The sequence below is a fragment of the Hylobates moloch genome, unplaced genomic scaffold (genome assembly GCF_009828535.3).
Source record: "Hylobates moloch isolate HMO894 unplaced genomic scaffold, HMol_V3 SCAFFOLD_7, whole genome shotgun sequence".
Classification (NCBI taxonomy): Eukaryota; Metazoa; Chordata; class Mammalia; order Primates; family Hylobatidae; genus Hylobates; species Hylobates moloch.
This window is the reverse complement of record NW_026652282.1, coordinates 59,972,755-59,992,336: the sequence shown is the minus strand read 5'-3', so window position 1 is coordinate 59,992,336 and position 19,582 is coordinate 59,972,755. Positions and strand designations below refer to the sequence as shown.

Below are 19,582 nucleotides of genomic sequence, written 5' to 3'. Positions count from 1 at the left end.
CTCAAAAAAAAAAAAAAAAAATGGGGAAACAAACTAAACGCTTATCAATAAAGGAAAGCCTATATAAATCATAGTTTATAAGGTAACTCTATGTAATACAGGACTAGATCTTCATGGTATAATTTTGAGTGAATAAAGCAATATGCAAAATGTAGGTACAGTATAATACAGTTCATATTAAATGAATACACAGAAAACAACACTACATATTTTATATGCAGTTCTACATATATATGTAAATTCATAGAAAGAAATCTGGAAGGATACAAACCAACCCAATAATGGTGGTTACCTTTGGGAAGGGAGATAAAGGGTACTGTGATAGAGGGTGATAGACATAGGGAACTTTAGTCTAATCTTCAATATTTCAAAATTTTTCATTGAGAATGCATTCATATGTTACCTGTATAATCTTAAAAATATCTTAAAAAAATAATTCTTAAACAGAGTGAACGGGAAATAATGAAAAGGAAATAGTGTACGGACTATTTTTTTCAAGAAATTGAATAATAAAGGAATTATTTTTAATTATGATGAGAATAAGCAAACTGTAGAACATCTACTAGAAGGAAGATTAGTACAGACATTAATGTAAAATGCAAAATGCTTATAATGTGAAGTTTTAAACTTGATGAATTTTAAAAAATTGGTATGATGAAAAAATTTCAGTAATATAAGGGAGCAACAATAAAATTGTCTCAGGAACTTGGAAATACAATTTTATTTGAGAGTCACACTATGAAGCGAATGCACAATGAATCAAAGAGAAAAATCACCTTCATGAAACATAATGCCTTCCACTGGCAAGTCTTGTCTATAAGATCGTTTGATGATTTTGACATGTGTAAGGAGAGAATGTGTCAGTAAGCCATGGAAGTGTAGAAAAGAGAGAATCAGTGAGGCCAACATGGACACAGCAGACTTGTCAGTTTCTCTATCTTTCCAATGGGATTAGCAATAGTGCCTACTTCATAGAGTTAGTGTACAAAGCAAACAGCACCTGGTATGTAGTGAGGCTGCACTTTATTAAAGGGAGGGAATGTGGTGGTCAGGCCAATATAAACGGTGTCATAGTTCTATTTCTCATTATCAAACAGCATCCTGGTTTTCATACATCAGGTTCCCGTGAGGTAATCAGCACGAGTCAGCCTCCTGACTCTGACTAGTTCTGGGACACTGAACAGATCCAGTTTCCGAGACTGCCAGACTCAAAGTCCAGCCTGGACCGAGGTTGAAAAAGCACCAAGGCAATGCTATCCAGCAAGACCTCTTGATAGCCAGCCAGTAGTCTTTTGTAGTGACACCCTACCTTTGCCATACCTAATCTGCTCAAACTTCCAAACAGCTTGAAGGGGAGTGGGGAAGCTCTATGCAGAAGAAATAAAAGAGCTGGAAAAATAAATTAAAATATTAACAGGTGTTTGTGTGAAGGAATTATGGGTGATTTTAATATTTTCTTTGTTTTACTTTTCTATACTTTCCATGTTTTATTTAGTGTGTATTACTTTAATATTTAATATAAATATATTTAAGATTTAACATAAATATAAATATTTAATGTTGCATAAACATGTTTAAATCATGGTGAAGCGAAGAAAAAGAGAGGCTCTAGCTTGAAGGGGGCACAAGGGTGGAGAAACGGCTTCTGAGGCTACAGCTGAGGGGAAGATGTCAGCCAGTTAGGGGCAGAGCAGGGATGATCCAGATGCTAGTTCAAGTTCGAGACCAGCCTGGCCAACATGGCGAAACCCCGTCTCTACTAAAAATACAAAAATTAGCCGGGCATGGTGGCAGGCGCCTGTAATCCCAGCTATTCGGGAGGCTGAGGCAGGAGAGAATCGCTTGAACCCGGGAACTGGATGTTGCAGTGAGCAGAGATCGCGTCACTGCACTCCAGCCTGACCGACAGAGCGAGACTCCGCCTCAAAAAAAAAAAAAAAAAAAAAAAGCAAGTCCAAGATGCCCGTGCTTTCCGTGGAAAGACTTTTTCTTCCACTGTGCACCTAGATTTTGAAGTGGCTTGTTATTTGCCAGTCATTGCATTTGCGTGGCGAATCACTGCAATGGAAATCATCCCCTTGAGAATTGTAAGTGTGTCACGATATCTAACCACATCACTGGCTGTTGAACCTGAAAGTCCCAGATTTGAGTTTTTAAGCATTCCCTCCTTCCTCATCATCATTACCAAATTACTAGTCACCTCCTAGGTGCCTACCTCTATGCTAAATTGGGCGGAGGTTTTGGGGTGGAATGGAGGGAGCTTATGAGGAGAGAAATAAAAAGATAAACGAAAATGCAAAGTCACCGTGGCCTGGATGAGGTGGCTAAGGAAGGCTTAGAACTTGAAGTCAATGGGTCTAATTCTCTTATCCCGCGATTCAGGGAATAGGTGGTACTTAAGCAGAGCCTTGAAAGGTTTGCAAGGTTTGAATAAGCAGAGAGCAAGAGGTGGGGGGGATGGAGGGAGGAGCCGGAGATGAACAGAGCAAAGGCACTGGGGTCCAGGCCGGGCCGCCCCAAGGGTTACAGACTAATTCCACGAAGCCAGTAAGCAGCGTTATCTGCAAGCTGCTGCCTTTTTTTTTTTTTTCTTTTTTTGAAACGGAGTTTCGCTCTTGTCTCCCAGGCTGGAGTGCAGTGGCGCGATCTCGGCTCACTGCAACCTCCACTTCCAGGGTTCAAGCGATTATCCTGCCTCAGCCTCCCGAGTAGCTGGGACTACAGGAGCGCGCCACCACGCTTGGCTAATTTTTGTATTTGTTTTTTTTTTTGTTTTTTTGGTTTTTTTTTGGAGACAGAGTTCTGCTCTTGTTGCCCAGGCTGGAGTGCAATGGCACAATCTCGGCTCACCGCAACCTCCACCTCCTAGGTTCCAGCGATTCTCCTGCCTCAGCCTCCGGAGTAGCTGGGATTACAGGCATGCACCACCACGCCCGGTCAATTTTGTATTTTTAGTAAAGACAGGGTTTCTCCATGTTGGTCAGGCTGGTCTCGAACTCCTGACCTCAAGTGATCCGCCTGCCTCGGCCTCCCAAAGTGCTGGGATTACAGGCGTGAGCCACCGCACCCAGCCTAATTTTTGTATTTGTATCGGGGGCGGGGGAAGGGGGGGGTTTCTCCATGTTGGCCAAGCTGGTCTCGAACTCCTGACCTCAAGTGATCCGCCCGCCTCAGGCTCCCAAAGTGCTGGGATTACAGACGTGGGCCACCGCACCCGGCCATTGCAAGCTGCTTTTATTATTTTATTTTTATTTTTATTTTTTGAGACGGAGTCTTACTCTGTCGCCTGGGCTAGAGTGCAGTGGCACGATCTTGGCTCACTGCAACCTCTGCCTCCTGGGTTCAAGCGATTCTCCCGCCTCAGCCTCCCGAGTAGCTGGGATTACAGGCGCGCGCCACCATGCCGGGCTAATTTTGTGTTTTTAGTAGAGATGGGGTTCCGCCATGTTGGCCAGGCTGGTCTCGGACTCCTGACTAAAGGTGATCTGCCCTCCTCAGCTTCCCAAAGTGCTGGGATTACAGGAGTGAGCCACCGCGCCCAGCCTCCAAGCTTCTTATGCAGCCTTCCTTCTCCACTTTATTTTCAGCTGAATCTTTGTTGCCTCAGCCTTGTGACCTACGTGCGCACGAGGGAGCCATCCAAAGCAGTTACAGGATCTCTTCCAGCTCGAGTCCTGCCAACGCCGCTTTCTGGGGCTGCCAGCTCCCAGCTGTTCCCCGCCTGGGGCGCTGGCTTCCTCAGAGCGCACCACTGCCTCCTCCCTCCCAAGCCCGCAGACTCGCCAGTTACTAAGGAGTAAAGTACCCTAGGGAGTTCCTGTTTGGTAGGTCTGGCTGGAAGTGAGGTGTTTAATGTGAGCTTTTAAAGTCAAAATCTAAAATACAATAAACACCCAGAAATCCAAGTCTTTAGACCTGGAACACAAGCGTGTCTTTCAGTTTTGAAGTTCACTGTAGGTTCCTGTATAAAACTAGTCCTGTAGAAGAAAGAAGAGCCTCCCCAACATCCTGTGTGCACAGCAAGTGTGGAAAACTGAAATAGTGATCTGAGGTGTTTCGAAAATAAACCTCGGAAAGCACATTGCCTACGGTGACACATTCTCGGCCCCGGGGCGGGCGAGCCCCCGGGTCGCAGCGCGCAGCTGCCAGAACCAGTCGCGCCCGCCCCGCCTCCCGCTCGCGTCTCCCGCAAGGTGGAGGCGGCGCAGCGGTCGCGGACCTGTTGGCGGCGGCCGGGCGGGAGGCTGTGGGCCGCGGCGGTCTCCCGGGGTTGACGGGAGGATGCAGGAGCCACACGCGGAGGCCGGACGGGACTAAGGGGGCAGGAGCGGCGACTGGGGCGCTGCGGCGGGGCTCTAGACCGCGGGAGGCCGGTGCTAGCGCTGGCGCGTGGTGGGCCCCGGGGGCCGCCGGAGTCCTGAGAGCTACGCGGAACCCACGGCGCCAGGCCTGAGCGGTGGGAGGGCTCTGCGGGGCCTCGTGTTCAGGTCTCCCACCACAAGGGTGGAGCAGCGTTGGATACTTGTTCCTTGGGGACCGAAGGCTCCGGTGGCACCGGGCTATTTCTCAGAGGACAATTAGTAACGTGTCGCCATGAGGAGCCGGAGTAACTCCGGGGTCCGGCTGGACGGCTACGCTCGACTGGTGCAACAGACCATCCTGTGCCATCAGGTAAGTGCAGGGGTGTCGCTCGTAATCACCGAGCGAGGATGTAGCGTGTCATAGCTTGGACGGAGACCTTGGATGAACTCCGTGCGTGTGTGTGTGTGTGTGTGTGACGGAGACCTTGCATGAACTCCGCGTGTGTGTGTGTGTGTGTATCTGTCTGTAGCAGGTTCTCCCTCCCCGTTAATTATATATTTTTTGTGCTCCTTTCTGCTGGTTTTTCATTGCTAGTTCGCTAGTTCATTCTAACCAGAAAGTTAAAACTTTCTTTTAATAATACTCATTATAAATGCACTTAATAGTACCTTTAATTGTGCCTTTAATAATACCCACATTTCAGACTCGAAAGGCCTCAGCCACCGCTTACCCCTTATTCAAGATAGTATTTGCAAAGGGCACAAAGTTTCAGTTATAAGATGAGTAAGTTCTGGGGATCTGATGTACAGCAGCATGGTGACTGTAGTTAATCATACTGTACTGTATACTTGAAATTTGCTAAGAGAGTAGATCTTAAGTATTCTCACCACACCAAAAAAAAAAGGTAACTGTGAGGTGATAGATGTGTTAATAAACGTCATTTTGGTAATTTCCCAATGAATACATAAATCATCATGTTGTACTCCCTAAATATACACAATTTTTAATGTGTCGAATATAGCTCAGTAAAGCTTGGGAAGGTGGGAAGATAGCATTTGCCTGCGATAGGTCAGAAGAAGAGGAGGTTATAAAACTCAAGAGTGGAGAAGTAGAAGAAAGACCAAAGTCCCTAAGAAACCCATTTGGAAGATTCTGTTTCCTAATGTTAACACCTATGGTTATCTTCCTGCCCTCTTTTTCTTGACCTTGCAGAATCCAGTGACTGGCTTGCTTCCAGCCAGCTATGATCAGAAAGATGCTTGGGTCCGAGATAATGTGTACAGCATCTTGGCTGTGTGGGGTTTGGGCCTGGCCTATCGGAAGAATGCAGACCGGGATGAGGATAAGGCAAAGGCCTATGAATTGGAGCAGGTACTCAAAATAAAAATACAAAGAGATCTGGAGCTGTGTGTGATTGGGGGTTGTTGGGGGCAGAGTGGGGACTGAAGGAAGTGAAACCCACCAAAAGCTAAGAGAACTGTATTTTGCCTTTCCCTCTTTCATCATCTTTCTGAAATTATATTCCAAAAGCTTTCCTATATTGTACTGAAGTGGTATTCTTGCAGTGGAAACTTGAAACTTGCTGATTTGAGGGAGAGGGAACAGTCTGTTCTGTTACAGTGGAAAATCCTATCCTGGGATCTTTCCTGAAATGCATGACTCTATAAGTAAATGTATCTTGTAGTCTCCACTGTATTTATTCTCATTGAGAAAATGTTTGGGAGCATGTATCTACTATTTTATTTCATTTTTTAAAATTGTGGTATTTGTATGAGGGTAAATGACATAAATCAGCCAACCTTCTGGACTAGACATAGTAAAGACTTTATTTGTTGATTTTTATAGCTGTGGCCACTGTTTCAGAGCCTGTTGCTTCCTCCCTCCCCCAACTCCTGGGCAAAATGAGGTCTGAGTCAGCAGATGCCTTTAAGCCAACTTTTAAGGCACTTCCCCTCTGTAAACAAGCATCCTTTATAGAACTGTTGAGACACAAAGGGAGCTGCATCCTCTTCAATGACCAAGAAAATAATATTAAGAAAACAATATTCTGGGCTCTGGTGGGAGTTGAAGTACTCTGTTGTCAGTTATAAGACGGATGTGCATTCATTTCCATCAGTGGGAAAAATTCTCTCTATACCAGCAATTTTCTCCAGTGGTCTCTCCAAGACTTAGACAATCTGCACTCCAGTCTTCATCTATAAATCAGAATATTGATATTTGGTTATTTTACGAGTATCAATATAATGTGGGGTTGCACCGTGTTGTCCTTAGCGACAGCAGGCATTTGTTGTTCATTCAAGCCATTATTGAGAGATACATAGGTCCACCAAAAAAAAAAAATTGTTCACGTTTTTGCTCTACACCAGGTAGTACAAGATCATTATTTTTATGACTTTTTTTGTTGTTGTTGAGACGGAGTCTCACTCTGTCCCCAGGCTGGAGTGCAGTGGCACGATCTCGGCTCACTGCAACCTCCACCTCCTGTGTTCAAGCGATTCTCCTGCCTCAGCCTCCCGAGTAGCTGGGACTACATGCGCGTGCCACCACGCCTGGCTAATTTTTTGTATTTTTAGTAGAGATGGGGTTTCACCATGTTAGCCAGGATGGTCTCAATCTCCTGACCTTGTGATCTGCCCACCTCGGCCTCCCAAAGTACTAGGATTACAGGCATGAGCCACTGCGCCCAGCCTTTTATGACTTTTATAAAAATAATACCATTGTAGAAATTTGGAAAATATAGAGAAGTGTTTAAAAAAATTCACCTGTAATCCTGCCCACTCCCCTCCCCCAAATCCTACATCCTACGCCATGTTTTCTAGTTTGAGCTCAGTGTTTTGTTTGTTGCTATTTTTACTAGAAATTAATATCAGTAGAATTGGAATTTCATGTCTGGTACAATTTGACCAATTTTTTCAATTCTATTAGAAGAAATCTGTTATCTCCCTGTAATGTTAACACTTTTTCTTATTTGGCCCAGTAATAAAGAATTTAACAGAGGAAGGGGGAATAGTAGGGAAACATTCAGTTGCCCATTCTAAAATTTTAATGTTCCATTAAATAATTTTTCACATAGCCAAAAAAATACCTTTCATACTTCCTTAATAGTAATTAGGAATGTTTCAAAACATAGCAATGGGATACATCTTTCAAAAAGATTTTGTGGGAATTTTTAAATTTATATGAACTTTAATTTTTTTTTTTTTTTTTTTGAGACGGAGTCTCGCTCTGTCGCCCAAGCTGGAGTGCAGTGGCGCAATCTCTGCTCACTGCAAGCTCCGCCTCCCGGGTTCCCGCCATTCTCCTGCCTCAGCCTCTCCGAGTAGCTGGGACTACAGGCGCCCGCCACCACGCCCGGCTAATTTTTTTGTATTTTTAGTAGAGACGGGGTTTCACCGTGGTCTCGATCTCCTGACCTCGTGATCCGCCCGCCTCGGCCTCCCAAAGTGCTGGGATTACAAGCGTGAGCCACCGCGCCCGGCCTGAACTTTCATTATTAATTGCAACAGGTTTTTATTATTAGATCTCAATTTTTTTCTCAAACCTGATTCAGTGTTAATCAAGGACCAGAAAATCATATCTGTAAAAGGCCAGAACTATTTTTGTCTTTAGGGTTGTAGGTCACATGTGGTCTCTATCCAACTACTCAGCTCTGTGATTGTGGTGCAAGTGCAGCCAGAGACAATGCAGTCATCCCTCAGTATATGTGCGGGATGGATTCCAGTACAGGCTGCTTATAACCAAATCACTGCATACTCAAATTCTGCAGTCAGCTCTGTGGAACCCATCTATAAGAAAAGTCAGCCTTCCATATACATGGGTTTCTCATCCCTGAATCCTGTGTTTTTGATCTGCGTTTGGTTGGAAAAAAGCCACATATAAGTGGACCTGCACAATTCAAACTTATGTTGTTCAGGGGTCCCCTGTATATAAAGAATGAGTATAGTTATGTTTGAATAAAACTTAATTCATAAAAATAGCAATGGGCTAGATTTGTCCCTGATCTAGATGAGTGGTTCCCAACTCTGACTATACTTTGGGAAGCTTTTTTTTTTTTTTTTTTTGAGACTAAGTCTTGCTCTATTGCCCAGGTGGTTGGAGTGCCGTGGTACGATCTCGGCTCACTGCAATCTCTGTCTCCCAGGTTCAAGCGATTCTCCTGCCTCAGCCTCACAGTAGCTGGGATCACAGGCGTGCGCCACCACACCTGGCTAATTTTTTTGTATTTTTAGTAGAAATGGGGTTTCACCATGTTGGCCAGGTTGGTCTGGAACTCCTGATCTCAAATGATTCACCCACCTTGGCCTCCCAAAGTGCTGGGATTACAGGTGTGAGCCACCATACCCAGCCAGGAATCTTTTAAGAAATACCCTTACTACACCACAGCTTAGAACAATTTAAATATGAATCTCTGGAAGTGGAGCTCAGTAGCATCAATATTTTTTAAAAAACTACCCGGGTGATTCTAATGTATAGCCAGTGTGAAGAATGACTAGTTATGGCAAAATATGAACATCCAATAAATTCACAGATTAAATTCCCACCTACTGCAACTTTCTATTACTGTGTGGGTTTTCCCAAAACATTGATTGTTAATTATTTCTACCCTTCCTTCTGATTCTTACCTTGGTTTCTTTCTGAGAAATAATGTCAGAGAATTGAAGAGAATTCTGGATGAAAAGAGGACAAGGGTTTAGGCAACTACTGCATCCTAGATTGAGAGTAGAATTATGCACATGTATGTTTTTACAAATGTCTTTCTCTAAGGTATATAGATACAGTCTCATACCCATAGAAATATAGGCACACAAATAGGGATATCTCTTTGCATTCATGGTACCATGAAATTTCAGCTTCATCTCTGGGCCTCACTCCAGTTCTGTGTGCTAAGTTTTGTTCTTTTTGTGTAGTCGTTCATTTTTTCTCATGACTTTATTACCTTTATGAGAATGACTTTCTAGTCTTCATCTCTGACCTCACTTCAATTTTAAACCTAGGTTTTCATTTGTCACCTCATCAGTTTCATCTGCATATACTGTGGCTCCTCAAACTCAATGTGTCTGAAACCCCACCTTTCCAACTAAAGACAAACTACAAAACAATGGCAACTCATCAACAATCTCTTTTTCTGTTATTACTGTGTCCATTCTACCAACCATCCAGGCAATATTACTTGGAGTATTTCCCATAGTATGTTCTGTGGAATACTAAGCCAACTAAGTTTGGGACTATGTTAAAGAGCAGGTGTCTTTACTCCATAATTTCTCAGAGCCTTTGATGTACTAATGTGCATTTTTTTGTCTAAGATGGGAGTGAATTTTATAGCCTTTCCAGAATCTCTTGGACTAGCACTCTATAAAACGGTGCTTGAAGTGTGCTACTTAACCTTAGAATGATTTTTGACTTCTCCCTCTTACCTTTTGATGCATGCACACCAAAGTCTGTTGATTCATATAATTTCTCTTGAAACTATCCCCTCTTTTCCCTTCTGCCTCAACCTCAGTCTAAGCCCTTATTTCCTAACACTTCTGTGAAAACCACACTGAAATTATGTTATTTCCATCCTCGACAATCTTAATGTGGCCTTCATTTCTCCACAAGTAAAGTCGACACATTTTGGATTGATAGACAAGGCCCTCTATGGGTTGGTCCTAGCTTATTTTTTTTCAATATTATATCACGCTGGTGCCCTCCATTATACCCCCAGTTCCAGCCAGGCTGATGTCTTTATTAATCCTCTAATCCCTTAATAAAAATACCTAACATTTGTATAAATACTTCCCATTGTACAACACACTTCCCCATAATTACCAGTATTTTATTCTCACAATACCCTGTGAATCAAGTATTATTATCCTCAATTTCCAAGTGAAGGGATTGAGGCCCAGAGATGAAGCTGGAATTTGATGGTACCATGAATGCAACCTGGGTCTTACGACTTCGGAATCAGTATTCCTTGAATTTTTGCCTCCGTTGTAGCCATAGACATTGCCACCTGCAAAAATTTTTATGGGCTTCTTCTTCTACATGCCTGTTCCCTTTCAATCTAAACTAATATCCTTTGAAAGCCTACCACCAATCCCACTTTTTCTGTGGTCCCTGTCCTTCCTCACAGACCACTCACTTGTACAGTGATCACTTCTTCCTCAGGACTCCTTTCTTGGAACTTCTAGATCGCTTATCATCTGTGCCATTCAACATCTTCATTTTTTTAAATTTAAAAGACTGTGTAATCATCATGTGCCAGGCCCTATAATAGATGTTAAAAAGAAAATGGGACAAAATGTTTATATGTAACCCTCAGCTTTTTTTTATGGAAAATTTCAAACTTACAGGAAAGTTGCAAGAATAGTAAAATAAACATATTTGCATATACTCTATCTAAATTCGCTAGTTGTTAACACTTTGTCATATTTGCATACCCACCCCTCCACACACACACACACATGATTTTTTGATAAACCATTTGAGAGTTACTTGCAGACATGAGTTTGTTTTTTAATTCAACTTCCTTCATCCATTGACTTAAAGGTCTTTTTCTGAACCTGGCCTCTGCCCCTTTTTCTCAGGGAGTTCATTGTCTGGTGGGGGAGACAGATATATAAGCAAGTAGTTACAGTACATTAAGATAGGTACTATAGGTACTGATTTATATATTTGAGATAACTACTAAGCTCTGTGGGAACACACAGAGGTGGGAATGTCTAAACTCTGGGACAGGCGAGGAAGACTTCAGAGAGGAGTTGGGTTTTAAAGGATAATTAGGAAATGCTGGGTAGACTATGCTGTACTTAGTTTTTAAAACATATCTGTCCCATTTCCCTTTTCTTTATGTTCTACAAAACCTGATAGAGTTTCAATAAATATCTGATAGCACATATTCCTGGGGGTAGAAAGAAAGAGGTACACAGATATGGTTGTGTAGTTATATAGTCTTATAAAGTCAGTTCACAGATATATATTGATTTATGTCCTCAAAAAGAATAGGCAAGAGGGAGAGTCACTTGGTATGGGGTAGAAGCCCTGGTGTATGAATGTACATGTATAATTAATGCCATCTAGCACACCTGGATCAGAAAACAGTTAGTTTGGGGAACACAAAGTACAGATACCTCCCATCATTCCTACCTCCCCATTCTTCCGACTAATTTTATCTTGCCTTGGAATTTAGAACTTGAGGATAGAAATGGCTGATAATGGCCACTAATTGAGATCTTCCACTGAGTCCTTGATTCCCCAGGTTTGCTGTTTAAAGAAAATTTAGATGGGAGTAGTGGGGCTGGATGGTAAAGGGAGTTGATGGATTTGCAAGAGAAAAGGTGACTAAGGCAGTAAAATAGTGAGGAAGCCAATGACATGAGCCCAGGATTCTTACAGAATAGTATAAATGCTGAGTTCTATATTGGTCGACTAGAAGCCCTTAATATGTTTTTTTAAAATGAGTTCCTTTAGGCCATTGATATAAAGACAAGACTATTCAAGCCCCTCCCTCTGCTTCCCATTCTAATTCATTGACTTTTAGAAAAGACAGAATATGGTAGAAACCTTTGAGTATGTGGTGACATGTATCAGAATTGAATAAAGTTTCCCTACAGAAGAGGTTGTGTTAAATACTTTCCATAACAGGGTATATTAAAGAGATAGACTCTTTCATTATCATCAAAGTCATATAGACGTCTTCTTGTAGGGGTTACAATAAGTTTCCTTGCTTTATAATAAGTGTTTCAGGCTTTAAAATGTGACAAGATCATGCACTGCCTATTCTTTCTCTCTTTTTAAAGTTTCTTCTTTTGATCTGTAAGGGGAGGGGACCATTTATAGACAGAAATGACTTAAGAAAGGGGACTCTCCCACGGAAACCATTTTTATTCTTATTTTTCCCTCAATAAAAGGCTTCATAAAGAATTGGAACTTAATAGGTACTTATCCTTATCATGACTATTGCTTGTAGTCCCATTTGAATATGTTTTGAAGAAATAACAGAATCATGTGGCTTCCAAGTAGATTAGTTTTCAGAGGTGTCCTGAAGTTACCTCTGAGCCAGCATACCCTGGAGTAACCTGGTTGGATTTCTTTTGGACTGTGAAACAGAAAGCTTTTTGAAGAAATAGAGAAGCTGTTCAGTGCTATGTTCTTCCAAAACACATTTCTACCCATGCCACGATTGATGGGCCCTTTAGTGTCATGTAGTATAGTTGGTGATCAGAATTTTGAGATGTTATGATTGGAAAACAAACTACTTTAAATTGTCAAGCCCCAATAAGAGGAATAGTGATGACCTGAAACTTAAGAATTTGTGACTTTCTTTCAAGGAAAACGGGTTGAGTCAAATGAACAGATCCCCTTTATACTTATTCGTAATTAAAATTCACTTTATTCTTTAGGGGACATGTCCAGATAAATATTTCTGTGGACTCTTGAAGATAAGTCTTGGCTAGTTTAGAAAAAATGAAAGCAATGTTGTAGTGAAGTCTTTCTAGGCCATAGGATGTATTTTAGAATATCCTCAGAGCCTTAGGATTTTTGAGCTGACTTGCCCCTTTCTCCAGGTGGAATGTCCTCTGATAGGATGGTTGGCTTATTTTTACATAAACCAGTTGAAGCTTGGATGATTTTTTTGACTTGAAGGAATCATAAAGCGTAGCTTTTGATTCCACTTTTGGCTGTAATCTGCTCTTCTGTATACCAGTAAAGTAAATGTCATGTAAATAGGAACACAGGATAGGGTTACTTGTTCTCAAAAGGTCATGTACCATCTGCAGTTGCTGAGTAAGTGTTCCTGTATCTAGGGATGTTTATAACTGTCTTGCTTCCATTTATTTCTGCAGAGTGTAGTGAAGCTGATGAGAGGACTACTGCACTGCATGATCAGACAGGTATGGTATTGGTAACACCCTCTCTAATAAAAGCACATTGTAATAGTATCTCTACCCCTTAGGGAATGTTTATAACTTATATTTTCTTTCAGTTTCACAAATAGTACACACTAATTTTAGAAAATTTGGAAAATTGGAGAGGGATAATGTCACCCATAATCTCACAATGTAATTACCACGGGAATGTTTCTTTCCAGTCTTTTTTGACCCTCTACAAATGATTTTCAATGTGTTTCATCATTACTGTACATGCAATTGTGTATGTAGGGTAAAAAGATGATACAGGTCTAAAAACCCTCATTTGACCAGGCACTGGTGGCTCATCCCTGTAATCCCAGGCCAAGGCGGATGGATTGCTTGAGTCCAGAAGTTCGAGACCAGCCTGGGCAACATGGTGAAGCGTTGTCTCTACAAAAAATATAAAAATTAGCCGCGCATGATTGTGTGCTTCTGTAGTCCGAGCTACTTGGGGATAGCGGGGGTGAAGTGGGAGGATCACTTGAGCCTGGGAGGTCAAGGCTGCAGTGAGCCAAGATGGTGCCACTGCACTCCAGCCTGGGTGGCAGAGTGAAACCCAGTCTAAAAAACAAGTAAACAAAACACACACACACGCACCCCCACACACACACACAAAACCCTCATTTGAAACCCTTGGGGCCATCAACTTTAGAATTTAAAGTTTTTCAGGTTTTAAAAAGGCAGTACAGTGCATACTCCTGCCAACCTTTAATTATATGGTGTATGGTATATATACACCATATATTACCTTATGCCTTCTGCGGGTCTAGAACAGTACTCTATAATCAGAAACATTAATATCTCTGTAGGGAAACATGCAATTTCATACTAAGTGGAATAAATAAAGACTTAATTTGAATCTAGTGTTGCCAACAAATGAATTTTAATGCAAAACTTAGGGGAAAAACCTTTTCAAAGTGTTTTAGATTTTAAGATTGGAGATAAGAAACCTTGAATTTGCATCTCCTTGCAGTAATTTGCATCTCCTTGCAGTAATTTGCATTTTCCTGACCTCCGGTGAAGTTGAGCATCCTTTTATGTGTAGATTGAAAATTTGCATTTCCTCATGGATGAATTGTCTGCCACGTCCTTTGCCTATCATCTAGGTTCTCTTTCTTGCCTGTTGAAAAGTTATTGTACATGATAGACATTAGTCCTTTGTCATATGCATTGTGAATATTTTAGCAGTCTATCATTTATTTTTGAGGCTTGTTTGTGATATTTTTGCATACAAAAGTGTTTTTACTTTAAAAAATTGTTTTATCCTAGGAGATCTTTTTTTTTTTTTTTTTTTTTGAGACGGAGTCTCGTTCTGTCGCCCAGGCTGGAGTGCAGTGGCGCAACCTCGGCTCACTGCAAGCTCCGCCTCCCGGGTTCACGCCATTCTCCTGCCTCAGCCTCTCCAAGTAGCTGGGACTACAGGCGCCCGCCACCACGCCCGGCTAATATTTTTTGTATTTTTAGTAGAGACGGGGTTTCACCGTGGTCTCGATCTCCTGATCTCGTGATCCGCCCGCCTCGGCCTCCCAAAGTGCTGGGATTACAAGCGTGAGCCACCGCGCCCGGCCTATCCTAGGAGATCTTAAAGCATTTTGCCCACACTGAATCTTACCTGGCTTTTCTGAAGATCAAGATTATGTTTTATTAGAAGAAGAAATTGAGGCCCAGATTGCTAAAGTGACTGCCTACAGGCACAGAAGTCTATAGTAGAAGGAAATATATAGTAGATAGAAAGTAGTACATAGAAATATATGATAGATAGAAAGTCTTTGCTACTTTATTTTGTATTTTAGATATTTGCACTTTTGTTTTTTTTTTTAGATAGGGGTCTCACTTTGTCGCTCAGGCTGGAGTGCAGTGATATGATCATAGCTCACTCACTGCAGCAGCCTTGGCCTCTGGGCTCAAGTGATCCCCCCGCCTCAGCCTGCCGCATCACTGGGACTACAGGTGTACACCACCATGCCTTGCTAATTAAAAAAAATTTTTTGTAGGCACAGAATCTCATTATGTTGCCCAGGCTGGTCTCAAACTCCTGGGCTCAAGTGATCCTCCCACCTTGGCCACCTAAAATGCCAGGATTATAGGCATGAGCCACCTTGCCTGGCCAATATTTGAACTTTCTACCTTACCAAATAGGTTTAAGGTCACTAATTTCAGGAACCAAATTTAAGGTATAACGGTTACTGTCATACATCAGAGGCATTAATTATCAAATTTAAATTTCAGGAACTAAGTCTTTCAGTTGTCCTTTGCACAATATTTCCCTTCTGGCTTCTAGTTTCAGCTTTCTGTTTTGAACCCAGGAAATCTGAGATAGATCTCAGTTAATTTAGAAAGTTTATTTTGCCAAGGTTGGGGACGCACCCATGACACAGCCTCAGGAGGTCCTGAAGACATGTGCCCAGGGTGATTGGGGCACAACTTGGTTTTATACATTTTAGGGAGACATGAGACATCAATCAATATATGTAAGAAGCATAGTATATTAGTTCCATCCAGAAAGGGTGAGACAACTGAAAGCAAGGCCTCCCTCCACTATGGGCTTCCAGGTCACAGGTAGGTAAGAGACAGATGGTTGCATTCTCTTGAGTTTCTGATAAGTCTTTCCAAAGGAGGCAATCAGAATATGCATCTATCTCTGTGAGCAGAGGGATGACTTTGAATAGAATGGGAGGCGGATTTTCCCTGAGCAGTTCCCAGCTTATAGGGGCCCAAGTTATTTTCCTTTCACATCCCCCCCACCTTTGGTTTTTCAAATCTTTTGGAGAAAGCATTTTACAAGAAAATGAATCTCTGATCTCAGGTTTCACCTGATCTCTCATGAGCAGGACAGTTTATTTCTAGATGGGTAGGTCCCAAAAGCTCATTTTTAGCAGGTTGTGAAGTCTCATATCCTATGAAGAGAAAATGGGGGAGGTAAGGGAGAAAAAACAATAACAAACAAAAGAACAATCCTGGAAAAATCAGTATAGGCCCTATTACTCTGAAGTCCATACATTATTAGGCAGGTATGAAAGTGGCTTATGAATGTAAATAGGTTACTGTTGTTTTTTGAGACGAAGCCTCTTTCTGTCACCCAGGCTGGAGTGCAGTGGTGTGATCTCGGCTCACTGCAACCTCCGCCTCCCGGGTTCAAGTGATCCTCCTGCCTTAGCCTCCTGAGTAGCTGGGATTACAGATGTGTGCCACCACACCCGGCTAATTTTTGTATGTTTTTAGTAGATATGGGGTTTCACCATGTTGGTCAGGCTGGTCTCAAACTCCTGACCTCAAGTGATCTGCCAGCCTCGGCCTCCCAAAGTGCTGGGATTACAGGCATAACCCACCGTGCTGGCCAATTGCTGTTATTTTTTTCTGAAGTTTGAGTTGTCTGGCTTCAGTTCCCAGGGTTTTAAGAAAGCACAGCTGAGTTTTCAGTGACTCCAAATTAGGAAAAATGAGGGAAAAAAAGGAAGGAAAAAAAGTTGAAAACATTATTTTGAAGACTTGTAGCCAAAAAAATTAGAATTCCATCCAAACTGTAGAAACTAATAAAAATTGAAACAAAAATTAGGCAAGACTAGAATCTAACAATGGGTGTCCTATCGTTTTGAAATATAATTTTTTCTCTCTCCAGTTTCCCCTTTTACTAAAGACAAATCATGGTAGGACTGGTTTGCTTATTATACTTGGCCTAATTATTTGTATACAGTGCAGCAAGAATAATTATTTTTTACATAGGCTTTTAAATGGGCTTTGATGGAATTTTGTTCCATAGGAGGAATCTCAGATAAGATTTTTTTTCTTGAGATGGAGTCTTGCTCTGTCACCCAGGCTAGAGTGCAGTGGCACGATCTCAGCTCACTGCAACCTCCACCTCCTGGTTTCAAGTGATTCTCCTGCCTCAGCCTCCCGAGGAGCTGAGATTACAGGCGCCCACCACCGCACCCGGCTAATTTTTGTATTTTTAGTAGAGACAGTGTTTCACCATGTTGGCCAGGCTGGTCTCGAACTCCTGACCTCATGATCCACCTGCCTCAGCCTCCCAAAATGCTTCGGTTATAGGCATGAGCCACCACGCCAAGCCATTAGATAAGACTTCTTGAAAGCTGAGCCCAGCCATGAATTTATGCCATCAAATATCTATGAGTTGTTTGAATTTCTCCTCCTCTTGAGGTTCCAAGATAAACCTGAGGCTTCTGTGCCTGTCGGAAAGTGACATTCTTTACTTACCAAGAGTCAGAAACCCTATACGTGGCCTGTGTACATGAAATATGAGGCCAGTTTTTCCAAGGGCTTTACTGGCTTCACAAGTTAAGTTTGATTCTTTAAAGGAAAGCACACCATTCCAGTCAAAGCCTTGGTAAAATTACCAGTTTCTCCAACTGTGTCCTGTTACAAATGAAAACAGATTCTTATTGACTTATGCAAATAACTGTATTGCCATAAGTTAAGAATACTCATAAATAGTTTCCAAATTCTGGAGAAAATCAGGTAGAGAGAAACAAATATGCTCCAAATCTTGTTTATGGCAGTATACTAAATTGTTAAAAGCTGTCAATCTGAAAAACAAAACAAAGGATCAGCAAACATTTTAAGCAAAATGTCAAAAAAATTAGTTCAGTCCATGCAGTTATTTCTTTTTTTTTTTTGAGACGGAGTCTCGTTGTCGCCCAGGCTGGAGTGCAGTGGCGCGATCTCGGCTCACTGCAAGCTCTGCCTCCCGGGTTCATGCCTTTCTCCTGCCTCAGCCTCCTGAGTAGCTGGGACTACAGGCGCCCGCCTCCTCGCCCGGCTAATTTTGTGTATTTTTAGTAGAGACGGGGTTTCACTGTGTTAGCCAGGATGGTCTCGATCTCCTGACCTTGTGATCCGCCCGCCTCCGCCTCCCAAAGTGCTGGGATTACAGGCGTGAGCCACCGCGCCCGGCCTACCATGCAGTTATTTCTTGTTCTGCTTGATACTCATGAACATTTTAGCTCTCCATGAGTCCTGGAAGTTTTTCCTCTATTCTGATGTCACAGTCTTCAAAAGTTATCAGAAACCTGCATTTAAGAGCACCTATTGGAATTTTATAGCTGATTATAAAACCATCTTCTAAAAAGGACCAAAACAAGACAACAATTGTCCATGGATGAAAAAAAAGTTTTAAGGCAGCCATAATCAAAAGACACAATTGACAAAGAAATTTGTTACCTCTGTGGCACACGATAATTTTAACATAACAATTAGGAATATTACTGGTAATGTACACCAAGTTATATCAGAATTTCAGGAGTTTCTCATAATTTTGGAACACATACCAATAACATTTATACAAATACAGCCCAAAGAAAACCAAACAACATTTCATATTTGACAATGCTTCCTATATAATTTTTATACCAAATAAGCCAAATTATGACATTTTTGGACTTCAGGGAACCTAATGTCTTAAAGGATTAATTAGGTTAGAAAAAGACATAATTTATAATTTGATTTTGGAAAATTTGTCAAATATAAAAGTTTAAAATGCTTGATATTGCAAAATAGTATTACAGGTCATTGTTTAACCAAAGTGATAATTCAAGGACTTCAAAAAAAGTGAAAACCTTAATTCTTTGAGAGAAGAGACTTAATTTCCTAAACAAGAAGCCCTAATAAAAACAGCATGAAGCCAATTACATTTGTTTTTCAAAATTTTGTAAACAATCTATAAAGTTTAACCTTGATTGTAAAATATAACTTCCACAAGGCTTTTATAACCGTTATTAAGGAGTTGGAGGAGTTGGTTAATGCTTTAAGAAAACCTTGTTAATCTGACACAGGGGTCCATATACTGGTTTTGCATCAGTGTGCCTTTGACACTAATGATTAATTTATAGAGAAACTGAACTTATTTTATCTTTAAAAATTGGCCTTTACAATCCATGCACTCTCTTCTTCCACGATAGTTCCTGGCTCGTGAGGAATCAAATAGCTTTAATTGTTTTTTGTCCTGTATTTCAGGAATGCAGTTTATTTTGATTGGCATCTTCTATGGGGCCTGAAGATGAGGCTTTATTTATTTATTTTATTTTTTATTTTTTTTGAGACGGAGTCTCGCTCTGTCGCCCAGGCTGGAGTGCAGTGGCGCAATCTCGGCTCACTGCAAGCTCCGCCGAAGATGAGGCTTTAGTTGCTGTTAGTGTTTAAGATTTAGCAGGACTTGATGCCCTTTTTAGGCCCAGGAGTTAAAGCTCTCTAAATCAATGTCACAAGGACTTTAAAAGCCCATATAGGGAAGATACATGGATGTAATAACCTTAGTTTAAAAAAATTTTTTTTGTTAATCTCAGTTTTTTTCCTAAGCAAAACCAAAACTTAATAATAATATTTGGACTTTCTGGTTTGTCCTGAACATCCCTCTTTTTTTTTTTTTTTTTTTT

General features: G+C 41.5%; 1 protein-coding gene across 1 annotated transcript in view; it reads left to right on the top strand.

The window, feature by feature from the left end:
- The first annotated feature begins 4,203 nt into the window (after nt 1-4,203).
- PHKA1 (phosphorylase kinase regulatory subunit alpha 1) overlaps nt 4,204-19,582 on the top strand; it is a 147,729-nt gene continuing 132,350 nt past the window's right edge. Inside the window, exons 1-3 of the mRNA XM_058441325.1 lie at nt 4,204-4,671; nt 5,515-5,673; nt 13,128-13,175. Coding sequence (XP_058297308.1) covers nt 4,594-4,671; nt 5,515-5,673; nt 13,128-13,175 — 285 coding nt within the window. The 5' untranslated portion in view covers nt 4,204-4,593. The remainder of the gene's footprint in view (nt 4,672-5,514; nt 5,674-13,127; nt 13,176-19,582) is intronic.